Genomic DNA, 23,386 nt, shown 5'->3' on the forward strand with positions numbered 1-23,386 from the left:
AAGACAGCAAGGGGGAAAATGGGTGGTGGGATGAATTGGGATATTGGGGTTGACACGTATATACGACTACGTATAAAACAGATAACTAGTGAGAACCTACTGCATAGCACAGGGGATGCTACTCAATGCTCTATAGTGACCCAAATAGGAAGGAAATCCAAAAAAAGGGGATCTGTGTATATCTACAGCTGATCCACTTTGCTGTACAGTGGAAACTAACGCAGCATTGTAAAGCAGCTATACTCTAATAAGGGCTTCCCGGGGGGCTCAGTGGTGAAGAATCCACCTGCAGGAGACACAGGAAACGCGGCTTTGGTATCTGGGTTGGGAAGATCCCCTGGAGGAGGGCACGGCAACCCACGCCAGTACTCTTGCCTGGAGAATCCCATGGACAGAGGAGCCTAGTGGGCTACACTCCATGGGGTCGCAACGAGTAGGACAGAACTGAGCACAAGCCCAATATACTCCAATAAAAACTTTAAAAACAGAAAATGAATAACAAGGACCCCATACCAAGGACTGAACTGAGCTGGTACCTGGAAGAGACCACAAGGCAAAGTGTGATCAAGGAACCTGGGCAATAAGAACTCTGCTCTCAGCTTCTTGAGATACATTTTTATCAGGAAAGATTTTTGTTTTTAGATTATGTATCTCCTTTGGATCCCCTAGTTCCGTATCTGTCCTATTCTACCATTTCTTACACGTTCTACACTGGAGGTTATTTATACATGTATCTTAAGTTCCCTACTAAACTGTATGCTTCCAGAGGGCAGCAACTATGTGGCATTCATCCTTGAAACCCCAACAGCATCTATTATAATCTCTGAAGCCAAACTTTTGGTTATTAAATATTTACTAGAGAGATCCAGATATTAAACATGAGAGAAACAGACCTACTTACTCATTTCCTGGAATTCTTCAAGGAAAGCACCATGCTCATGTCAGCTTAGATGTTATTAATAGCAGTTGAGTAACCAAAGGAAGTAATAATATTGCTGTGGGAAAATTAGGCCACATCTGAAACATCTTGTGTGACTCCAGGACTGATTTAAGTATCCTCTATCCTAGGTATTGAGAATAATCAAGAGCAGGAGAAGAAAATCTGGAAGCTGTCAGATAAAAACAGTTGAATGAATTGACTGTTTTAGCTTGGAGACAAGAAGACTAAAGAGAGAGACATAATAAATGCTTGCAAATATTTGAAAGGCTTTCTTGCAGACGAGGAACTCAACTTAGTTTTGCTCCAGAGAAGGACCCGGGACCAAAGGGTTTGAAAGCAAAGAGAAAAGATTCAATTTAACAGAGAACTACTCAGCTTTTAAATTCGAGCTCACCTGCAATGGAATAGACTGCTTGATAAGATTAGCTCCCTGTCCATGAAGAGACAGTCAAGAAATTAGGAGAAAGGAAGTTACAAACTCCATCCTGCAGATTCTTGTTTTGACCATCATAGTTTTTATTTCCAAGCCTTTAATAATTTCCATTAAAAAAACATGCTGCTGGTTTCAGGGATGTTATATCCCATTCTCTCTCACAAGATTACCCTCAGAAGAAGGTCCCTGTCCTCAGAAGAGGACACTTTTCTAGCGGTACTTTCACTTTTTGAGTTTGGTACCACAATTCAGGATACTGCAGGATTGCTTTGTTTTCAAATGATTGACCTTTCTTAGCTGGAAGCTCATCACTGTAGCTGGAATCTCCTTGAATCCTGTCTACGAATGCTTTCTTTTATAATTTTTTACTTTTTGGCTGCACCATCGGGTATGTGGGATCTTAAGTTTCCCAACCAGAGATTGAACCCTCTTCCCCTGCAGTGGAAGTGCAAAGTCTTGACCCCTGGGCCACCAGGGAAGTACCCCATGAATGCTTTCTTGCTTCCTACTATTCTCTAGCAGGAATGGGACACCCTATCAGGTGGGGTGTGCCAGCAGTCAATGTTCTAGGTATAGAGATCCCCCATTCTGGATGTTTCCAAAGCATTTTTCCAAAGCTCTCATTCATTGTTCCTGCCTACAGGGAGGGAGGGGGGTCAGGGTTCTGACCCCTCCTACTGTATTTCTGTAACCAGTTACCCCTACATCAGCCTCTGGGCTCCCCTCTTGCTTCTCATAACTGCTACCTCCAAGCTTGGTATTGGAGGCTTGGAGCATTCCCCAATGACTTCTTCCTTCTACAACAGACTTTTGCTTTTTGAAAAACATCTTCCTCTATCATTCCAATCCTGCCTGCCTTCTCCTGTTTAGGAATTCCTTATTTCTAGTCCACCAAGAATATCTCATCTTATTTTTCTGTTATATTGTGGGTTTGTTATTTTAAACATGTCATCTCCTTTTTGTCATTTTTAGAAATCTGTGCTCAGCTTGCCATCTTAATTTACTCTTCTGTCCCTTCCAATTCTAAATGTTGTAATTTTATAAATGCAAAAGGGAGAGTAAACAAAAAACACAGTCTTTATAAAAAGAACTCATTTTAAAACTGTTTTTTCCTAACTATACCAATAATAGTACATAGATGAAATTCCAGATCATTCACAATACCAATATCAACACCATAATACCCATCCATCACTGTGAACATTCTGGAATATATGTAAAATATACATATATATACACATCACTTATTATAAATATATATGCATATATATACATATATAAGATGCTACCTTTATACACATAGATATATTTAAATGGAATAAGAATAAACTCTCCAAATTACCTTAACTATCTCTTGAAATACCTCATAGACTGTTACGTTATTATTTCAGTAATTAAGTCAAGTATAAACTGGAAGTTACCTTTTCTTTCTTTGAACTCTTTTTGATTTTTCTAATTTTTGTGCATTTTGTCTTGTAAGTGTTACTCTTTCACTTCATTCATTTACTCTGTGAAGCAATCCCTGCAGGGATTGACAACACAAAAATATGGCACTTGCCACCCTAGATGTCTGGGATGACACATCCACACTGCCTTTCAAGGATTTATCCTGAATTTCAACTTTTATTAAAAGAACTTATGATGGCAATCTCTTATCATACTGAGTGAAATAAGACAGAGAAGGACAAATATTGTATGATATCCCTTATATATGGAATCTAAAAAGAAGTGACAAAAATGAACTTCCTTACAAAGCAGAAATAGACTCACAGACTTGGAGAAGGAACTTGTGGTTGCCAGGGGGAAGGATGGGGGGAAGGGATAGTTAGGGAGTTTGGGATGGACAAGTACACACTGCTATATTTAAAAAGGATAACCAGCAAGGACCTACTGTATGGCACATGGAACTCTGCTTAGTGTTACGTGGCAGCCTGGATGGAGGGGAGTTAGAGGGAGAATGGACACAGGTATAGGTATGGCTGAGTCCCTTCGCTGTTCACCAGAAACTATCACAGCATTGCTAATCAGCTATGTCCCAATACAACGTAAAAATTAAACAACATTTTTTTAATAATAAAATTACCAAAACAAAAAACTCATGAACCCAGTTTTAGAAATCTAATGGCACTTCCCATTCTTCCTAATTTATATTGCAATTTAGATCTGAGTTTTATCTTCCTACTTATGTTTTTAAGTAAATCGATATTTGGAGTTTATGTTATTATGATTATGTAAATGGGGTTCTTTTTTGGCTGAGCTAAGCAGAATTGCATCACTATGTTCCCTTTCTTATTCAAATTTTAAAAATGTTCCTGGAGTTATTGACTATTTTCTTAATTCTTACAATCGTGAACTCTAACTACTTCATTAGCTCTGTAATATGCCTTTGGATTCTATTTTCCAAACAATCCAGTACTGTCGTCGTGGTTTAAATTCAGATCTTTTCCCTGGAGCCTTCCCTCCTTCCTATTCCTACCTAGGTCACTTCTTTCTAGGTCTGTCCAGCTGTCATCCTCTGTTGGATCCTCTGGTTCCTATAATTTCTGTTTCTTGGTTTTCTCCCTTGTTTTTCTAAAAAACAGCACTTAATATTTTTCCGAGAAAGAACATATACAAGGCAAAACATTTGAGGATTTCAATATCTAAAAAGATCCTGATAATCTGGATAGAGCATAGTACTTTTTGATAAGTCCTATATTTTGAAGGTAATGATCCACTGACCCCTCGTTTCTACTATTCTTATGAAGAAATTCAATGTAATTTTGATTCCTGATACTTGTTACGTGAATGCTTTTATTTTTCCTCTCTAGACATTTTAAGGAATTTCTCTTGGTTTTCAATGTTCAGAAATTTCCCAGGGATGATTCTGGTCTGGGTCCTTTGTGGGAGGTGCTGCGCTGTGTGCTTAGGAACTCAGTTGTGTCTGACTCTTTGCGACCCCGTGGATTGTAACCCGTCAGGCTCCTCTGTCCATGGAATTTTTCAGGAAAGATTATTGGAGTGGTTTGCCATTTTCTTTTCCAGGGGATCTTCCCAACCTAGGGATTGAACCTGCTTCTCCTGTGTTGGCAGGCGAATTCTTTTACCACTGTCACTTGGGAAGCCCTAGGCCTTTTAAATCCAGAGACTCGGGTTGAAGATAATTTCTTGTTTTGCGTGTGTGTGTGTGTGTGTGTGTGTAGGAGGGTAGATAGTCTGTCTGGTTATACAGAGAAAACCAGAGCAGCCGCACTGTGTATGCAGTCCTTCATCCATGTTTTCAGGTCCTTGCCTCACCAACCTTCCACAGTTCTTGATGACCTCAAGACCAGGCTTTCTAGGGCTTCCTGGGGGCAAACTGATGCTCTGTTCTTTGTCGTTTACTCTTGCAGGTGTTTAGGTGGCTGGGTCTCCATTCTGCATCACATTTTACCCATTTTTTTTTTTAATCTAGAGAGATGTTCTATCATCCATTTGGTCTTTTGCACCGTTGACATATTTATTCCTGACATTTTATTAAGTGTATAGGCTTGTGTTAAACTCACTATATTTCACCAGAAGTCTGAAGAGCTTTCAGAGTGGGTCTTTGAAACAAAAATGGCCATAGTTTACTATGGAAGGAGTTATTGGGAAAACGTTTCCGAACAGAGCAAATAATTAGGAATATCCTTTCTTTTTTCTTTAGTAAACATAACTTCTTGCCTGCCAGCAGCAAGTGATATAAATGACAGCAATCAACTCCAGCCTTTCCCTCTTGCCTGAAGTCTTACCCACTGCTCTCTTCCCCAATGCCTCCTTGCTTGCTGACAATGAAATTATCCACTATTTCACATATTTTGATCAATGAGTATGGAGCCAGGAGTCACATTGAGTGTCAATCTGCAAATCTGACCTAAATAGATTATTAGAATAGTTAACCGTAGAGACCAGATGTTACTTCATCTTAAGGGCACTAGATTCTGAATTCTTTTCTTTCTTTCTTTACAATTTAAGCAAAGGCAAGAAGAAAGATGGCTTCCCAGGTGGCTCAGTGGTAAAGAACTCTGCCTCCTAATGCAGGAGATGCAGGAGAGGCGGGTTCGATCCCTGGGTTGGGAAGATCCCCTGGAGAAAGAAATGGCACCCTGCTCCAGTATTCTTGCCTGGGAAATCCCATGGACAGAGGAGACAGACGGGCTACAGTCCATGGGGTCACAAAGAGTCGGACACGAGTGAGCACAAGAGGAAAGATGCTGATAGCATGATGCTAACACAGCTGTGCTGTATTACTGATGAGGCATCTGATATTCTTCCCCTAGTTAATAATTAGGGAAACCCTTCTAATTCAGAGAACAATCAACCCTCCACATCCCCAGGTTCTGCATCCGTGGATTCAACTAACCGTGGATGAAAAATGCTTGGAAAAAATTTCCAAATAGCAAATATTTGCCACACACTAGCAACTATTTACATAGCATTTGCATTGTATTTACAACTATTTACATTGTATTATATATTGCAAGAAACCTAGAGATGATACCTAAGGTGTATGGGATGATGAGTGCAGGTTATATGCAAATACTAAGCCATTTTATATGAGGGACTTGAGCATCTACAGATTTTGGTATCTGCAGGGGTGGGGGTTGGGGGATAGGTTATCCTGGAAGCAATTCCCGTGGATACTGAAGGACAACTGTAGTATATCTCTCGTAGACTTGTTAGGTACCTACACTGGGGCCAAACTGCAGAGGTTTGAATCCTGGTTCTACTCCTGTGACTTTGGGCAAGATACTCTATGTCTCAGTTTCCTCATCTATGAAATGCTGAAGTCGGGATACATTGAAATGAGGGTACAATAGTAACCAGATCATAGGGTCATTGTGGGAATAAAATTAAAGTAATATCTCATGCACTGTAAGTACTATATAATGGTTGGTTATGATGATGGCTGTTATTTCACATGGCAGGATGTTGGGACAGTTACTTTGGTTTTAAAGAAATTCAGTAGTGTGTGTACTTAGGCACTAAATCGTGTCTGACTCCTTGCAACCCCATGGACTGTAGCCTGCCAGGTTCCTCTGCCCATGGGATTTCCCAGGCAGGAATACTGGAGTGGGTTGCCATTGCCTTCTCCAGGGGACCTTCCCCACTCAGAAATCAAACCCACGTCTCTTGTGTCACCAGCATTGGCAGGGGGGCTCTTTATCACTGAGCCACCAAGTAATTACTATATAATTTTCAGCTGTGATTATGGTTGTTGTTATTACAAATGGCAAGATGTTGGGATTGTTACTTTGGTTTTATTTTTTATTTTTTCTCTTTTTTCTTTTTTTTTTGGTGCACCGTTCCTGGAAGTACTGCAATACCAGGTCGATGCGTGGAGTGGACGGAGCAAGCTCCTATTCCAACTCCCAGCTCCAAAAATCCATTTAATATATTGTCCTCGGACAGAGGACGTATCAGATATTAAACTGATAAGAACAGATACTACACTTGATCTTAGCCAAAAGGCCGAGAAGCGATTGTTACTTTGGTTTTAAAGAGACTCACTAGAGGAAAAACAAAACCGAATAGTCTAGAGTCACAGCTGTTGATCAAATGCAAGATGTGGAACTGATTCCTTAGCAACCAAGCCTCAAATGACAAACTGAGAGACTCGTATTTGAAGACCCCACCTTGTTCCTTTTCTATGTAAATTGTTGTCAATATTCCCAAGGTGAAAGTTTGAGTTGGCCTGACGAAGCTAGTATTCCACACGTGAATAGAAAGGGTCCAGGGGACTTCTCAGGCGCCCACGTGACACCCCTAGGTTTCCTTTTTCCTTCTCTTCAGGAAATCCCCTTCCTTATCTGATTCTATAAATAGATGCAACATGTTGGAAGGCCATGACCAGCTCCAGGTCTGGACGAGGAGTTTTCATGAGAAATGAGTTTTCACTGTGGCTTCTCTGCAGCCCTGAGCCCTTGCCCAAGGCTGGGGCTGGTGGGCAGGAGGACCTGCGCGTGGGAGCCAGGGACCAGCGTATGGAGCAGGTGACCGCCCCTTGACTCCTCTCCCTATGGAGGACTGCAGTGGGTTGGAGAGCGCCCAGGAGCAAGAGTCTGTCAGATCCAAGTTCCAACTTTACCCCGATTCAATTTCTCACAGCTTTATAAACTTTGGTTTCTTCATCTGTAAAGTAAACACTTCTCAGTGTTGTAACGCAGAGCAGATGAGCACATCAGGACATACAAAATTGTTTTGCCGATCACAGAAGTCCTATACTCCCATTCTTTCCTCCTTCTTCAGCTACCCATGATTATTAGTCCAACCCCCCCTTTCCCAGATTCCCCCCGCCAGGCAGGCTCTGTCTGGATGACACCAGGATGTGCAAGGCCCTGGTGATGATCCTGTAGGACAGGGGTCCCCCACCTCCGGGATCTGATGCCTGGTGATCTGAGGTGGAACTGATGTAATAATAATAGAAATAAAGTGCACAGTGTATGTAATGCTGTGGATGAGATGGTTGGATGGCATCACCAACTCCATGGACATGAGTTTGAGTAAGCTCCAGGAGTTGGTGATGGACAGGGAAGCCTGGCGTGCTGCAGTCCATGGGGTCACAAAGAGTTGGACACAACTGAGCAACTGAATTGAACTGAACTGAAATGTGATGCACTTGAATCATCCTGAAACCATCCCACTGCTCTGGTCCATGGAAAAATTATCTTCTGCAGAACTTGTCCCTGGTGCCAAAAAGGTTGGGGACCGCTTCCACAGAGTCAAAGCATCGTCTCGTCCAGGCTCAGTGGGGTTAAGGGTGTCACCTGTCCATGGGGGGGCAGAGTCTGGGGGCTTCTGGGAACGTGAACACACCCATGCTGACTTGTTTTCAGGAGCCCAAATGGTTTCCCAGCCCAGAGCCGTTCCAGTCCAAGGTTTTCTCAGCTTCTTGGGAAAAAAACCAAAGGGAGCTCAAGAGTGGATACAGCAAGTTCTCTTCAGAACACATTCTTGGCCAGGCTCAGCTGCTTACTGATTCTGAATCTCTGGTGATTTGCTAGAAGTAGGGCCTCAGTCTTACATCATGAAATCTTTTCCTAGAGCACGAAGATTCTCTTCCTGCCTGCCTCCTCTATTTTGTGCCGAGAGGATGGAGACTTATGCATCAGTAAGATACTTGGCATACCTCTATGACTTCTCATTCAGAGAACTTCAGACACTCTGAAGACAAAGCTAAGCTCAGCTCAGTGACCTTCCATTACGGTCATGGTTATTTTCTAGGCAAGATCTCTCTACTTCTAGTTGATTATCAACAAATACCCCTCTCTTTCTCCTCTCGTGTAAGATTTGGGAGGGAGGCCTTAACAGGCTAACTTCTGTTTTTCTTTACTATTTTGTACTGATTTGACCTACACTAACACCATTTTTCCCTTAATTAGATCAGGTCATCACCCATATTGGAAAAGTCCCAGTTAGTATAAAGGCAAACCCTCATAGCTTGGAGTGTACTTTGGGTTAAACTCAGATGCCATCCTGATACCCTCCGTCTCAGGATCTTCTCTTTCCAAGCTGCTTCTCATCACATAACAATGGACAGGTCTACTGGAAGTTTTGGAGAAATTCTGTCAGACCTCAAGTCTGCCCAGGCCACAGGTATCTAAGGCCAAAAGAGAGGGCTGTGTTGAGTGAAAAGCAGTACTTTTCTCTGGGACTCTTGAAAGTTCATATCAATGTTTTTGAGGGGGACCCAAATGGTATTTCACATGAGTTTGCAAGCAAGTCTTTCCTGTGTTGGCCATCTGTAACATCGCCCGGGAAGTTGCAGCAAAACCCCTCAACCTCAGCTGAGCAGAAGACCTGATACTTGGTCAAGGGTGCTCCCATTAGCTGCCACTGACACAAGGCAACTGCTGAAGGCACCGCCGCTCTGGGGAAGCTGCATCTGATGTTGGGGTGTGTCTGCCCAGTCAGGGCCGTCATCATGGGCCTGCCAATGGGGCTGCTGCCCACAGATGTTGCCCTAGTGCTACTTCTGGGGTGGGTTCTTCCACCCCCATGGGGCAGCCACCACCAGAATCGGGCTACAGAGGCTGGTATGCAGGCTGTTCCCAGGGTGCACTGTGTCCATGATGCCCAGGACTGGCCTCCCTAAAGCAGGTACAGACCTTTCCTCCCACTTTCAGGCCACACTCTCACACTTCAGGCTAAACTAGTGCTGCTTTATGTGCCTGAAGTCTGTTTTTTTAAGCTTTTGGCTGCGCTGGGTCTTTGTTGCTATGAGCGGGCTTTCCCGAGCTGCAGCAAGTGGGGGGTTCGTCTCCAGTTGAGGTGTGTGGTCTTCTCATTGTGGTGGATTCTCTTGTTGCAGAGCACCAGCTCTAGAGCACATAGTCTTCTGCAGCTATGGTGCAGGGGCTAAGTTGCCCCACGGCATGTGGGATCTTCCCAGACCACGGATTGAACCTGTGTCTCCTGCATTGGCAGGTGGATTCTTAACAACTGGAACACCAGGGAAGTCCATGTTCCTGAAGTCTCACAGAGAGTTTTGCGAGATAACAGCACTTTCAAATTTTATTTGCCTCCTCCTCTCACCCGCTGAGTCGCTGCAGTTTGCTCACAGGGGATGGACCAGTGGAAACTCCTGGGTCCTGGGCACCATGCTGTTCGCTCTTCTCACACTGAGCATGACGCTGAAGCAACCTGGTGAGCACTTTCCTAGGGGTGCTTCACTCCCTTGAACCATAAATCTATCTCCAATCCTCCTCCCAAATTCCAGCCAGAAGCACAGTTTGTAAACCTATTTTGTTACAGAGAAGCCTAACAGTGTGACTAATCAAAGACTTTCAAGGATAAAAGTACATTTCATTAGGACAAAATTATATGGCAGACGGAAAAAATAAAAATAAAGGACATACTGTCTCCAGATATTACATAAGAATTTTCATGTATTTTTTTGGTAACAGATGAAAATGAGTATCAAGTTGTCTACATGTTTAGATTCCATCAGACACATTTCAAAGTGATGTGTACTTTTCTTTTAAAACATTAACATTTGCAATCTGCTGGAAATTACACCCTTGGCAACCATGGATACTTACATGGAAAAACTGTGGAAGTTATCTTTAAAACAGGTGAGGGAGTGCAGAACTTTTCAAAATTCTTTGGAAAGAAAGGTGAGCTGTGAGCAAAAATGTTTGAAGACCTCCACTTTAGAGTGTGGTTATTTTTCTTTTTTTTGGCCGCACCACATGTGGGATCTTAATTCCTTGACCAGGAATTATGTTCCTCTGCATTGGAAGCCAGGAGTTTTAACCGCCAGACCACCAGGGAAGTCCCAAGTGTTTTGCAAAGATGCTCTTGACAAGTGACTCATTCCTATGAATTTTGTTTCACAGATTTCTTTTCATTGAAGTTTTTTACATTGTGTTTGTTCAAATCTGTTTTTCACTGGATACCCTGAAGAACAATAATTGTGTTAAAGAGTTAATGTTAGTTTGGTTCATCCTCCATCCTGAAGGGGCTGCTCCATCTACTGCTATTAGACACTGGCCTTAAGCAAGTAGACCTCAGGTTGCCATTCGCTACATGAGAGAACACACCTTGCTGGGACCATGAAAACACGTTTGATTTAAGGCCTCATCTGTTCCCGTTCTCTGCTGCCTTCTCCTCCTTCTGCTTTTTAACATTTAAAAAAAAGTTGGCAAAACTCAAGATTGGCAAGACGGATGAGTGGGAAGGGAACATAATTAGTGAGTAATCCTTAGTCTTCTCTGTGAAGTTATTTTTGTTGTCCTTCCAACCTCCAAATCACAGTTGGGAGGGAAGAGTGGAGAAGAAATGGGTAAGCTGATTATCAAGAGAATCCTTTCCTGATTGGAAAAAGAATTAAGTGTCCCAGGAGAAAGTGACGGACTCCTATGAATGCTTCCCAGGGAAGCATTTTCCTTCAATATTTCCACACTCCTTTCTGTTGGTGAACAAGCGAAGCAGCATTTAGTGGCTGGAAGTGGGCAAGTTCACTTCCTTCTTTGTTCTGGGAATGAACCGCAGGGTGACATCGAACAGTGAAAACTGGAAATGTAGCCAGCGAGGCACCGAACTGACATCTACGTATCTGTATTTATTTAACTCACGTTTTAAATTACATCCCACTTGGAAATTTGTTGGCAAAGACAGAGAAATTGCGTTTGTTAGTGATTGATACTGATAAGTCTATACACACAGATTTACATACATATCCACACACATATGCTTTATGGGAATGTTTACCTTTTGGCTCCTTGTGTTCGATGTTCTGACGATCAGCACTGCAGTCCCAAGAACAGCCCAGATGGTTGGTTCATGTTATACAAGCAAGTCTTCAAGCACCAGTGTTTATCAACCAACAACGTAGGCATTGTGACTAAGATGAAATGATCAGGTCTCCAGGGCTGCCCTTGTTGACCCTAGGCTCAATGTGAGGGCCATAAGGCTGTCACGTCTACACACACAGAGGGGGTGGCTGCAACTGCTGGGCCTGGATGTCTGTCTGGGAGCTCACTGTCCCAGTCCTCCTGGCCGCCCATGTTCAACCCGGGAGCGGGTATTTCTCGTTCTGATGACCTACATGCGTGTCCTCTGATAGGTGGGCCAAAGGGAACCTGAAAGAACCACAGAGTTTTGTTGAGCCACATGCCAGGCTAAACTCACAGCCATCGTGGTGAGAATGACCAGGCTGGATGCCCGTCCACTGCTGATCCAGAGCTTTGCAGTGACTAGACCCTCAGCTTGGGGGAAAGGCACCTCCAGTCACTGGGTATCATTGCCCCTACCCTGGGTCGGCAAGTTGTGAATGGAGATTCCATACGGAGGCTGGAACTTGCTACCCAAAAGCCCCACCTCTGAAGAGCCCAGAGGTGTATATCCAAGCAGGCTTCAATCTGCTTGCTGTTTTTGGCCAAGTGGGAGGAGGAACGTGGGAGAGCCCAGGACCTTCCCAGAGACGAGGAGGGCCCTGACTTGGTGTGGCTTCTTTCTGAGTGAATTCCGCTGGCTCGGGCACAGATGCTCACAGCTGCGTGAAGGGCGCTGCAGGGGGCATAATGGCCGCTGTGTGTGCCGCAGTACAAACCGTCCCACACAGGCTTGGGCCGGAGGAACAATGGGGCAACAAACAGCCTTCAGAACAATGCACTCATTTCCTGTCCTCACACTGGGCTGAATGAGGCTCAGTAGGCTGGTTCCACCTCACCAAGAGCCCTCCACAGATGCCATCATTTGAGCAGCCCGCTGTTCATCAGGCATGAAAGACACACAAAGAAGAGCAATGACAAGCGTTTGGGATGTTTCTTTTCTCCACCCTGCAAAGCACGATTTAACTTTTTTTTTTTTTAAGGCCCAGATAAAACAGTGTGATAAAAACATTGGAGAGATGTTAGAAGCTATTTCAGTGTTAAGTCTTTCTGACATGAAATGCTTGTGATTCACTATCTCTGATAAAAATATGGGTGTGAAGCTCTCTGGGTTTTTCTGCTTGTCAGCAAGCCAACTGGCTCTGCCATGACCTCACCTCTCTCTGTCCTGCCCAAGCACCCATCCTCCTGCAGAAGAAAGTCCTACGGGGAGTTGGTTTCAGATTGTTGTTTACTCACTAAGTTATGCCTTTTCATACTGTTCATGGGGTTCTCAAGGCAAGAATACTGAAGTGGTTTGCCAATCCCTTCTCCAGTGGACCACATTTTGTTAGACCTCTCCACCAAGACCCATCTGTCTTGGGTGGCCCCACATAGCATGGCTTAGTTTCCCTGAGTTAGACAAGGCTGTGGCCTGTGTGATCAGATTGGCCTGTTGTCCGTGATTGTGGTTTCAGTCTGTCTGCCCTCTGATGCCCTCTCTCAGGGCCTACTGTCTTACTTGGGTTTCTCTTACCTTGGATGTAGGGTATCTCTTCATGGCTGCTCCAGCAAAGGACAGCCCAACTATGCCAAATTTGCTGGCATATTGAGTGCAGCACTTTCACAGCATCATCTTTCAGAATTTGAAATAGCTCAACTGAAATTCCATCACCTCCACTAGCTTTGTTTGTAGTGATGCTTCCTAAGGCCCACTTGACTTCACATTCCAGGATGTCTGGCTCTAGGTGAGTGATCATACCATCGTGATTACCTGGGTCGTGAAGATCTTTTTTGTACAGTTCTCTGTGTATTCTTGCCACCTCTCTTCTTAACATCTTCTGCTTCTGTTAGGTTCATACCATTTCTGTCCTTTATTGAGCCCATCTTTGCATGAAATGTTCCCTTGATATCTCTAATTTTCTTGAACAGATCTCTAGTCTTTCCCATCCTATTGTTTTCCTCTATTTCTTTGCACTGATCACTGAGGAAGGCATTCTTATCTCTCCTTGCTATTCTTTGGAACTCTACTCTACATTCAAATGGGAATATCTTTCCCTTTCTCCTTTGCTTTTCGCTTCCCTTCTTTTCACAGCTATTTGTAAGGTCTCCTCAGACAGTCATTTTGCTTTTTTGCATTTCTTTTTCTTGGGGATGGTCTTGATTCCTGTCTCCTGTACAATATAACGAACCTCTGTTCATAGTTTATCAGGCACTCTGTCTATCAGATATAGTCCCTTAAATCTATTTTTCACTTCCACTGTATAGTCACAAGGGATCTGATTTAGGTCATAGCTGAATGGTCTAGTGCTTTTCTCCACTTTCTTCAATTTCAGTCTGAATTTGGCAATAAGGAGTTCATGATCTGAGCCACAGTCAGCTCCCAGTCTTGTTTTTGCTGACTGTATAGAGCTTCTCCATCTTTGGCTGCAAAGAATATAATCAATCTGATTTTGGTATTGACCATCTGGTGATGTCCATGTGTAGAGTCTTCTCTTGTGTGGTTGGAAGAGGGTGTTTGCTATGACCACTGTGTTCTCTTGGCATAACTCTATTAGCCTTTGCCCTGCTTCCTTCTGTACTCCAAGGCCAAATTTGCCTGTTACTCTGGGTGTTTCTTGACTTCTTACTTTTGCATTCCAGTCACCTATAATGAAAAGGACATTTTTTTTGGATATTAGTTCTAGGACAACAGACTGGTTCCAAATAGGAAAAGGAGTACATCAAGGCTGTATATTGTCACCCTGCTTATTTAACTTATATGCAGAGTACATCATGAGAAACGCTGGGCTGGAGGAAGCACAAGCTGGAATCAAGATTGCCAGGAGAAATACCAATAACCTCAGATATGCAGATGACATCACCTTTATGGCAGAAAGTGAAGAACTACTTGAGAGTCTCTTGATGAAAGTGAAAGAGGAGAGTGAAAAAGTTGGCTTAAACCTCAACATTCAGAAAATTAAGATCATGGCATCCAGTCTCATCACTTCATGGCAAATAGATGGAGAAACAGTGGAAACAGTGGCTGACTTTATTTTTCTGGGCTCCAAAATCACTGAAGATGGTGATTGCAGCCATGAAATTAAAAGACGCTTACTCCTTGCAAGGAAAGTTATGACCAACCTAGACAGCATATTGAAAAGCAGAGACATTACTTTGTCAACAAAGTCCGTCTAGTCAAGGCTACGGTTTTTCCAGTGGTCATGTATGGATGTGAGAGTTGGACGGTGAAGAAAGCTGAGCACCGAAAAATTGATGCTTTTGAACTGTGGTGTTGGAGAAGACTCTTGAGAGTCCCTTGGACTGCAAGGAGATCCAACCAGTCCATCCTAAAGGAGATCAGTCCTGGGTGGGTGTTCATTGGAAGGACTGATGTTGAAGCTGAAACTCCAATACTTTGGCCACCTTATGCGAAGAGCTGACTCATTTGAAAAGACCCTGATGCTGGGAAAGACTGACAGCAGGAGGAGAAGTGGACGACAGAGGAAAAGATGGTTGGATGGCATCACCGACTCAATGGACATGGGTTTGCATGGACTCCAGGAGTTGGTGATGGACAGAGAGGCCTGGCGTGCTGTGGTTCATGGGGTCGCAAGGAGTTGGACACGACTGAGCGACTGAACTGAACTGAACACTAAGTCATGTCTGACTCTTTGTGACTTCATGGACTGTAGCCCTCCAGGCTTCTCTGTCCATGGGATTTCCCAGGCAAGAATACTGGAGTGGGTTGCCATTTCCTTCTCCAGGGGCTCTTCCCAACCCAGGGATAGAACCCAAGTCTTCAGCACTGGCAGGTAGATTGTTTACCTCTGAGCCACCAGAGAAGCCTTAACTTGAATAGCTCCCAAATAATGACTATGATGATAGTAACAGCCAACAGCTACTTAAGCGCTTAAGTAGTAGGCCTAGTTCTAACTCCCTGAACCCTCACCAGATCCCTATGAGGTGAGTAGCATTCTTGGTCTTATTTTACAGATAAGGAAACTGAGGCATGGAGAAGGTGAACAACTTTCCTTTTGGCCATGCCGCATGGCTTATGGAATGTTAGCTCCCTGACCGGGGATCAAACCAGCACCCCCTGCAAGGGAAACGGGAAGTCTGAGGTTGACCAACTTGCCCAAGTTCATAACTTGCCTTATCAGATACATACCCAGCGTCTCCTGTGAAGCCACCTGTGCAGGTAATCTCCTCCTTCCCATGTCTGTGATGGAATGGCATCCATAGCTCTTGCACGAGACAGGCACATCTCAGGGGGGCATTGAGAGGGCTTCCAGGGCAGGCAGTGTTTTGAGGGGATACAAGAGAGGAAGGGGGAAGAAGCCTTGTTAATCTGAGTAGGGAAGGCATTTGGAGCAGCAACCCCAAAAGGCTGCTTATATTCATGTCTGCCCATTATTCAAACACAAGGAGACCCTCCATAGATCTGTTCAGAAGGCCATGCCCCACACGTAGAGTGCTCCTGAGTGTTGGGGCTGGCCGGGCCGACGGTGAGCATCCAGTATGCCTCCAGACTGCTGATGATGGTGGGAGGGTTTCAGAGGGGTCAGACAGTAGCAGCATGAAAGGAGAGGGCAGACTGGGGGACATCGCTTAAGACAGAAATATGCCCGTGGGACTCTGGACCTGAAAGAGCCTTTAGACATGGTCCAGCCACTGCCTCATTTTGTAAGTGAAGGGCCGGGGGGCTCAAGGGTGAAACCCCAGCAAAACCAAGGTCCGCTTCTCCACCTGCAGAAAAGAACAGACCAGGAGCTTCCCTGGTGGTCCAGTGGTTAAGACTTAGCCTTCCAATGCAGGGGATCTAGGTTTGATCTCTGGTCAGGGAGTGAGGATCCCACATGACTTGTGGCCTAAAAACCAAAACATTAAAAAAAAAAAAAGGAGCAGTATTGTAACAAATTCAATAAAGACTTTAAAAATAGTCCACCTTAAAAAATCTTAAAAAGAGAGAGCAAAACAAGTTAGAACTATTTGTCAAATACTCACTGAAGCCCAAATGCTGTGCTAATTGATGTCTTGGCAAAAATATAACAGGAAGGAGACTGAAGACACGAATCCTCCCCTCTCGAGGCTTACAATTTCCCTGGGGATTATACACGAGCCATAAAATTGACCACTGGTCAAAAAGAGACTCTTCCCTCATGAATCCAATCACAGTAAGAACAGGAGACATGAGTTGGAGGGAGGATCAGGTTAGAGCCATGGAACCTGGGAAGGGGGTCTATTAATAGAAGTGCACCTGGCTTCCTACTGAGGTAGACAAGACGGCTGTGAATTTGTAGAGAGAAAGTAAAAAACATGCAACGTGGAAATAAATACCTCTTGTGCCAAAGGACAAAGGAGCCATCAGTGAGAGCCACCCACACAGGCCGCAAACAGGCTTGTCTGGCGGGCACGGAGAGTGGTGAGAAATGATGTCATGAAGTGAAACTGGCATTAAAAGCGTTTGTTACACCATGAGGCAGCTGGCCCTCAGGAATCTGCCCTGGTTTCATGGCGCTGAGGAACAAACAGTCATAGGCAACACCACGAGAGGGGTCCATGCACCGTTTCCCAGCACATCACCACCGTCCCAACCAGGAAGTGACCTAATGGTGTCAGGAATGGTGATGGCACTTCTCACGGTCATCCAGGCGTGATGCTGGGCTCACACGACACATTGAGTAAGACAGACGCAGCCCTGACGGGGTGCGTGCTTTCCACAGGTGTGTTGAGTCACAGGCGTTCAGCAGAAAGTCAGCACTTTTTATGTCACTGAGAAGTAAGGAGGTCTAGCAATACTCAGATGCAGTAAACAATCAATGTATCTCGTGGATGTTTAAAGGTGTGAATAAAGTCCTGGGTTTATCCTGCCCTGTCACCGACTCCAGTGGAGAGACAGGCCTCCCCGTGTCACTCTTCCTGCTCTGCTGGCGGGGAGTGGGGTAGTGTGTGGTGGCCGTCCTGTGTGGTACCCCCATGTCTAGGTGTGCTGCCTCCCCGTAGAAGTTGTGGAAGAAAAGGTTCCCCTGCCATACAGCATACAGGAGGTGTATCAGGGGGCTGCTGTAACAAACTGTTACATGTTCAGTGACTTAAAACAATACAAATGTGCTATTTTGCAGTTCTGGAAGCCTGAAGTTCAAAACAACTCTGACCAGACTAAATTAAGAGGCTTCTTGCTTTAAAAAAAACAAAAAAACAAAAACATGTATTTATTTGGCCGATTCGGGTCTTAGCTGTGGCACTTGGGAACTTCATTGTGTCCTGTGGGCCCTTTCACTGTGGTACACAGATTCTCTCATCGCGGTGCGCACAGGCCCAGTTGCTCGTCGCACGTGGGACCCCAGTTCCCTGACCACGGATCGAGCCCAAGTCCCTTGCATTGCAAGGTGGATTCTTAACCACTGGACCACCAGGGAAATCCCCAGGGTGTTTCTTTTAGAAACTCTAGGGGACAATCCATTTCCTCGCTGGTTCGTTTCTAGAGACGTCCTCCATTTCTCAGCTCATGGCCTCTTCCTCCACCTTCAGAGCCCCCAGGGGGGCATCTCCAGATTTCTGTCTCTGACCTCTTCTTCTGCCATTGGATCCTTCTCAGAGTCTGACTCTTCTGCTCTTCTCTAATGAAGATCCTTATGATTACAATGGGTCCACCTGAACAATCCAGGATAATCTTCCTGTCTTAACATCCTTAATTTAAAATCAGCTGCAAAGTCCCTTTTGCCACGTGTGGCAATGTACTCACTATGGGCGTGAGGGCGCGGATATCTTTGGGGGACCATCGTTCTGTTGACGGCACAAGAACAGATGAACTGCACATTGCACAGACATTAGCACTTACTTCTAGAGCCCTTGCTCACCATGTGACCTTGCCTCGATTGTTTTCCTGCTGAACAGCTCTGCCCTGAACCTTCTCTACATTCAATGACATTTGATTTCACCAAGAGGCCTCTCTGGATGGAAGCAGCTTTAGCAGGCTGGACTCAGAGAGAAGCCCAGTGTTTGATGCAAGTAAACATCCCAGGCCATCTCTTTTTCTCAAGTTAATTATAAGCATCTTGATGTTTGCTATTGCCGATAGGTTTACCAATTTTCTATTAACGAATTTTTCCTCATAGCTACACAATGAGGAGGCCTGTCTCTTCTGGGTGTACAGATGAATAAAAGCAAGGCCTGGAAAGGACTGGCTGGGCCTGAAAGTAGAGCTTACTGATGCAGAAGTCAGAATTACTTGGGTTTGGAATTTTGGCTTCAGCATTTCATGCCTTTGCCTCTAACTGAAAGAGTGGAACCTCTCAGGTCTTACTCGTTTAAGTTACAGCTTAGAGTTACAACGAGATCAAAATTCTTTCATTCGTCCTCTGTTAGCACATGTCCTTTTTATGGGCTTTGAACAAAGCTGTGTGACCCTGGGTAAGCGATTTAATCTCTCTGATACTCACTCCCTTATCTCTGAAGTGGAGATGCCAATTCCGACCTCTGAGTTTTGTGCTAAATAATTACATCGAGTTATTGTTAAGTTCTCACATAGCCCTTGATAACAGTGTGCGTGTGAGCTTGCTTAGTCACGTCCAACTTTTTGTTACCCCATGGACTGCTGCCCGCCAGGCTCCTCTGTTCATGGGATTTTCCAGGCAAGAATGCTGGAGTGGGTAGCCATTTCCTCCTCCAGATCTTTGTGGCCCAGGGATCGAACCTGCGTCTCCTGCATCTCCTGCACTGGTAGGTGAATTCTTTACCCCTTTGCCACCTGGGAAGCCCCACGATAGTTGCAGCCAAATCTTTCATGAAATGTCAACACTCCCAATGTCTGGGCTTGAATCTTTCATGAGATGCTTTGTTATGCTCATGACAGATCTCTTTTGAATGCAATTATGAGGATTTGTGCAATCACTCAGTAGCTATATACTATTAGTCATTTTCTCAGGCTATTGATGAATATTCTTCACATAACAGAGCCAAAATTCTTACTAAAGATAAGACAAATTACATTGATTTCTTTTTTCAGTCAACTACCTCTGTCTTTCAATATTAGGAGATTAGATAAGTCAGAGCAGTTTTCATTAAAAAAATCTTTAGAGATTAGTACTCAGTTATCTATTATTTTGTAATTCATTTGGTGAGTATTATTTCTAGTATAATATATGTAATATATATATGTAACTGTTTTATATATATATATATATAACTACATATATATATATATATATATATATATATATGTAACTGTTCATTTTGTTACATTTAAATCTTATTGTGTTTTTAAGGACCCCTATCCTTAATCACTTTCTTGGCCAAATTATTATGCAATTTTTTCATATAAAAATGGAAATACTAAAATGAATTTACACCTATAGGATGCTTGTCAAAAAATTATTTTAGTTTTTTATGTTTCAAACTTAAAGCACCTTAACAGAAATAAAACTGCTCATTCAAAGTCTTCTTAATTTATTCCAGATACTGTCAGTGGGAAGACATGTATTTCTGTCTCTGTAATCAAGGTATGCTACTGCCTGCTGTTCATCATCTCGTATTTTCCCATGTGGCTAGCTAGCATTTTGTAATCTTTAATAATCTGTGCAAGCAGGCATACATTCAATTATGCATTATGACGAATGAATAGTCAATTCCTTCACTAATCTTATTAGTAGGGAAATGAGGGGCACATCATCTTTCTGTGGCAGATCTCATCTTCTGGTTTCTGAAAATGGCCACAGCAATATATATGCCATCTCACTTGATTTTCTCTTTTTTTGGCAGCACCATGTGGCATGGGGATCTAGTTCCCGGACCAGGGATCGAACATACGCCTCCTGCATCAGAAGTGAGGAGTCTTAACCACTGGACTGGCCAGGGAAGTCCCTCAGTTGATTTTCTTACAATATGATGTTGCTATTTTCTTTTTTTAAAGAAAGAAATCACATTTTATTTATTTATTTGGCCATATCTCATGGCTTGAGAGATCTTAGTACCCCCAACAGGGATCAAACCTGGAACTCCTGCAGTAAAGGCAGGAAATCTTGCTATTTGTCCCGAGTGGTGGCAATCTGTGTTCCCTCCCCTTGAATGCAGGAAAATCCCTGTATCTGCTTTGACTCACAGAATGTGATAGTAGCGAGCCTGTCGCATAAGCAGTGATACAGCATCCACCTGCTTCTGTCTCTGTACTCGCCTAGGGAACCCAGCCGCCATGTTGTGAGGAAGTCCAAACCACATGGAGACACCACACAGAATTCCAGCCTTAGCTGAGGTTCAGGCTAAAGGCCAACATCAACCACCAGACAGGCCTTCAGATCACAGCTACCCATAGAACTTTCTGCATTATGGATATTTTCTGTTTGTGCTTACTACCATATGAGGCCATGGAGCAACTACAATGTAGTTAGTGTGAATGAAAAGTAAATTTTAACTTCAGTTCATTTAAATTCAAGTAACTGCACATGGCTAATGGCTGCCACACTGGATAGGTTAGCCCTCAGCCTTTGCATCTTCTTGCAGAAGCAACCATCATCATGAAGCAGAAACGAGCCATCCCTACTGGGCTCTCTCCACACTCCTAGCTCTTGGAAGCATGCAAGAGAAATAATTATTGTTGGTTTAAGCCACTCAGTTTTGGGGTGATTTGTTATACAGCTGTCGATAATGAATACACTCTACTATTTTGCTTGATTTTTTTGTTCTCTATAGCAAATAAAGATACACAAGCCTCTTCCATCTTGTGTGTGTGTGTGGCTCTGCTGGGTCTTTGTTGCTGTGAGTGGACTTTCTCTAGTGGCAGCAAGCGAGGGCTACTCTCTAGTTGTGGTTTGAGGGCTTTTCATTGCAATGCTTCTCCTGTTGCAGAGCATTGGCTCCAGGGCTCAGGCTTCAGTGGCTGGGGCAGAAGTGAGAAGTCTTAACCACTGCACTGGACAGGCTTAGCTGCTCTGTGGCATGTGGGATCTTCCCGGACCAGGGATCCAACTGGTGTCCCCTGCACTGGCAGGAGGATTCTTATCCACTGTACCCCTAGGGATCCACAAGCCTGTTCCACTTTTCAAAAGCCTTGTAGTTATGGTGTCTCTTCAGAGCCAGATTTCTTGAACAAGTTGCCTACACTTCACCATCCTTACTCATAGCTTACTCACTAGTCCACACCCACTAGGATCTGGATATGGATGAGGTCACCGTACCATTAGTTCAGGCTTATTCCTCTCACTTGGAAAATGCGGTGCTCCAGCACCCACCCTGTCTTTTTCCCTACCTGTTTCTAAGTAAATCTCACTCTGGCAGAAAAAGCCACCTCAGGCTTCCCTGGTAGCTCGGCTGGTAAAGAATCCACCTGCAACGCAGGAGACCCCAGTTCAATTCGTGGATCAGGAAGATCCTCTGGAGAAGGGATAGGTTACCCACTCCAGTATTCCTGGGCTTCCCGGGTGGCTCAGACAGTAAAGAATCCGCCACAATACAGGAGACCTAGGCTCGATCCCTGGGTTGGGAAGATCCCCTGGAGGGCATGGCAACCCACTCCAGTATTCTTGCCTGGTGAATCCCAGAAGAGATGGGATTCTTCTGGGAATGGACAGAACAGCCTGGTAGGCTACAGCCCTTTGGGTTGCAAAGAGTCAGAAACGACTGAGCAACCAAGCCCAGCACTCAGCACTCCTAGATGAGAAATTGCTAAAACAAACAAACAAAAAATGCACTCTTCTGGTAGACTAGTAAAAGATACCCCTTTAAGACACCCTTACCTGAAGCCTGACCCAGACAGAGGCTGGACAAGTGGAATGTGGGTGGATTTCAGCCCCCCCTCCCCCCACCCCCCGGCCCAGGGCCAGCCACCCTCACCCAGGGCACCAGCATCATGGAACAGCGTGACTCAGGTGATTGCTGTTTCTGGGGCACCCGGAGCTTCCTCACACATGGTCACCAACACTCAGCTCACGGGGTGCTCTGGCCCCCTGTGGACACCTGTGGCCCATGAAGTCTCTTGAGGGGACATCTCATGAAGCACCCTGGATGTGAACTCCCTTCCCAGCTCAAGAACTCCCCCAACTCTTCCCATCCCAAGAGCAAAATCCTTGGGGTCTTCAAAGGGAGATGTCTTCCTAGGACTCCTCCCCGTGGCAAGGCTGCACCAGGATCCTCGGTGAAATGCAGGGACCCACCCGCCTGCTCCACTGTGTAGCATGAAGACTGCTAGGAAAACAGCTCTTCCTGAGGGCGTCTTTCTCTGCTCCACAGCGTTCAGATCCACTCACGGGGCATGACTGGGGCCGCGGACCACGCAGCCCTCCCTAGCGCGTCCTCCTTCCTTACTCTGTACACCTCCCAGCATCAACTCCCAGAGTCCCTCCTGTGATCCTCTTTTCCCTTCGCAAAGCTCGCTGGCCCACCAGGCCTCAGATGTCATCAGGGGACCCAAAGGAACTTTATGATGGTAAAGTAAGTAAAACTCCCAAATGCTATTTTTTGCCCAAATTAGCCAGACATCTGGGTGGAGGGTGTGGTTTAGGGTTTCAATTTCCTAGAACATAGCAACTCGATTACAAAAATGGGGTGATATTTCCATGACAGCAGGTCTTCAGAAGTGGGGTGGGTTACCTTCTGTGTCCGCTGGGCCGATCCAAGTTCATGGCACAGGAGGCTGGGGAGGTGGCTGTGTTCATAGTCTCCGCAGGCCTGAGACACAGCAAAACAAGTGATACTCAAAGATATCCAAAGGTTAAAAACAACAAAATT

At 44.5% G+C, this 23,386-nt stretch overlaps 1 protein-coding gene and 1 non-coding gene across 7 annotated transcripts in view; both read right to left on the reverse strand.

Moving 5' to 3' along the window:
* PRTFDC1 (phosphoribosyl transferase domain containing 1) overlaps window positions 1–23,386 on the reverse strand; it is a 136,278-nt gene that overhangs the window by 13,636 nt on the left and 99,256 nt on the right. For 2 of the 6 annotated variants that reach the window (XM_043883329.1, XM_043883331.1), the window contains exons 9-10: window positions 23,249–23,326; window positions 15,834–15,950 (exon numbers count right to left, since the gene is read on the reverse strand). In XM_043883329.1, the coding sequence (XP_043739264.1) occupies window positions 15,834–15,950; window positions 23,249–23,326 (195 nt within the window). Of the gene's footprint in view, window positions 1–9,023; window positions 11,954–14,281; window positions 14,331–15,833; window positions 18,452–23,248; window positions 23,327–23,386 lie in introns of those variants that run through there. The other 4 variants (XM_043883328.1, XM_043883332.1, XR_006336942.1 and 1 more) reach the window with 4 other exon arrangements.
* Window positions 6,664–6,854, reverse strand: LOC122682350. Its single transcript, XR_006337361.1, has one exon. It is a non-coding gene; the product is annotated as a U2 spliceosomal RNA (small nuclear RNA).

This window comes from Cervus elaphus, chromosome 23 (assembly GCF_910594005.1).
Source record: "Cervus elaphus chromosome 23, mCerEla1.1, whole genome shotgun sequence".
Classification (NCBI taxonomy): Eukaryota; Metazoa; Chordata; class Mammalia; order Artiodactyla; family Cervidae; genus Cervus; species Cervus elaphus.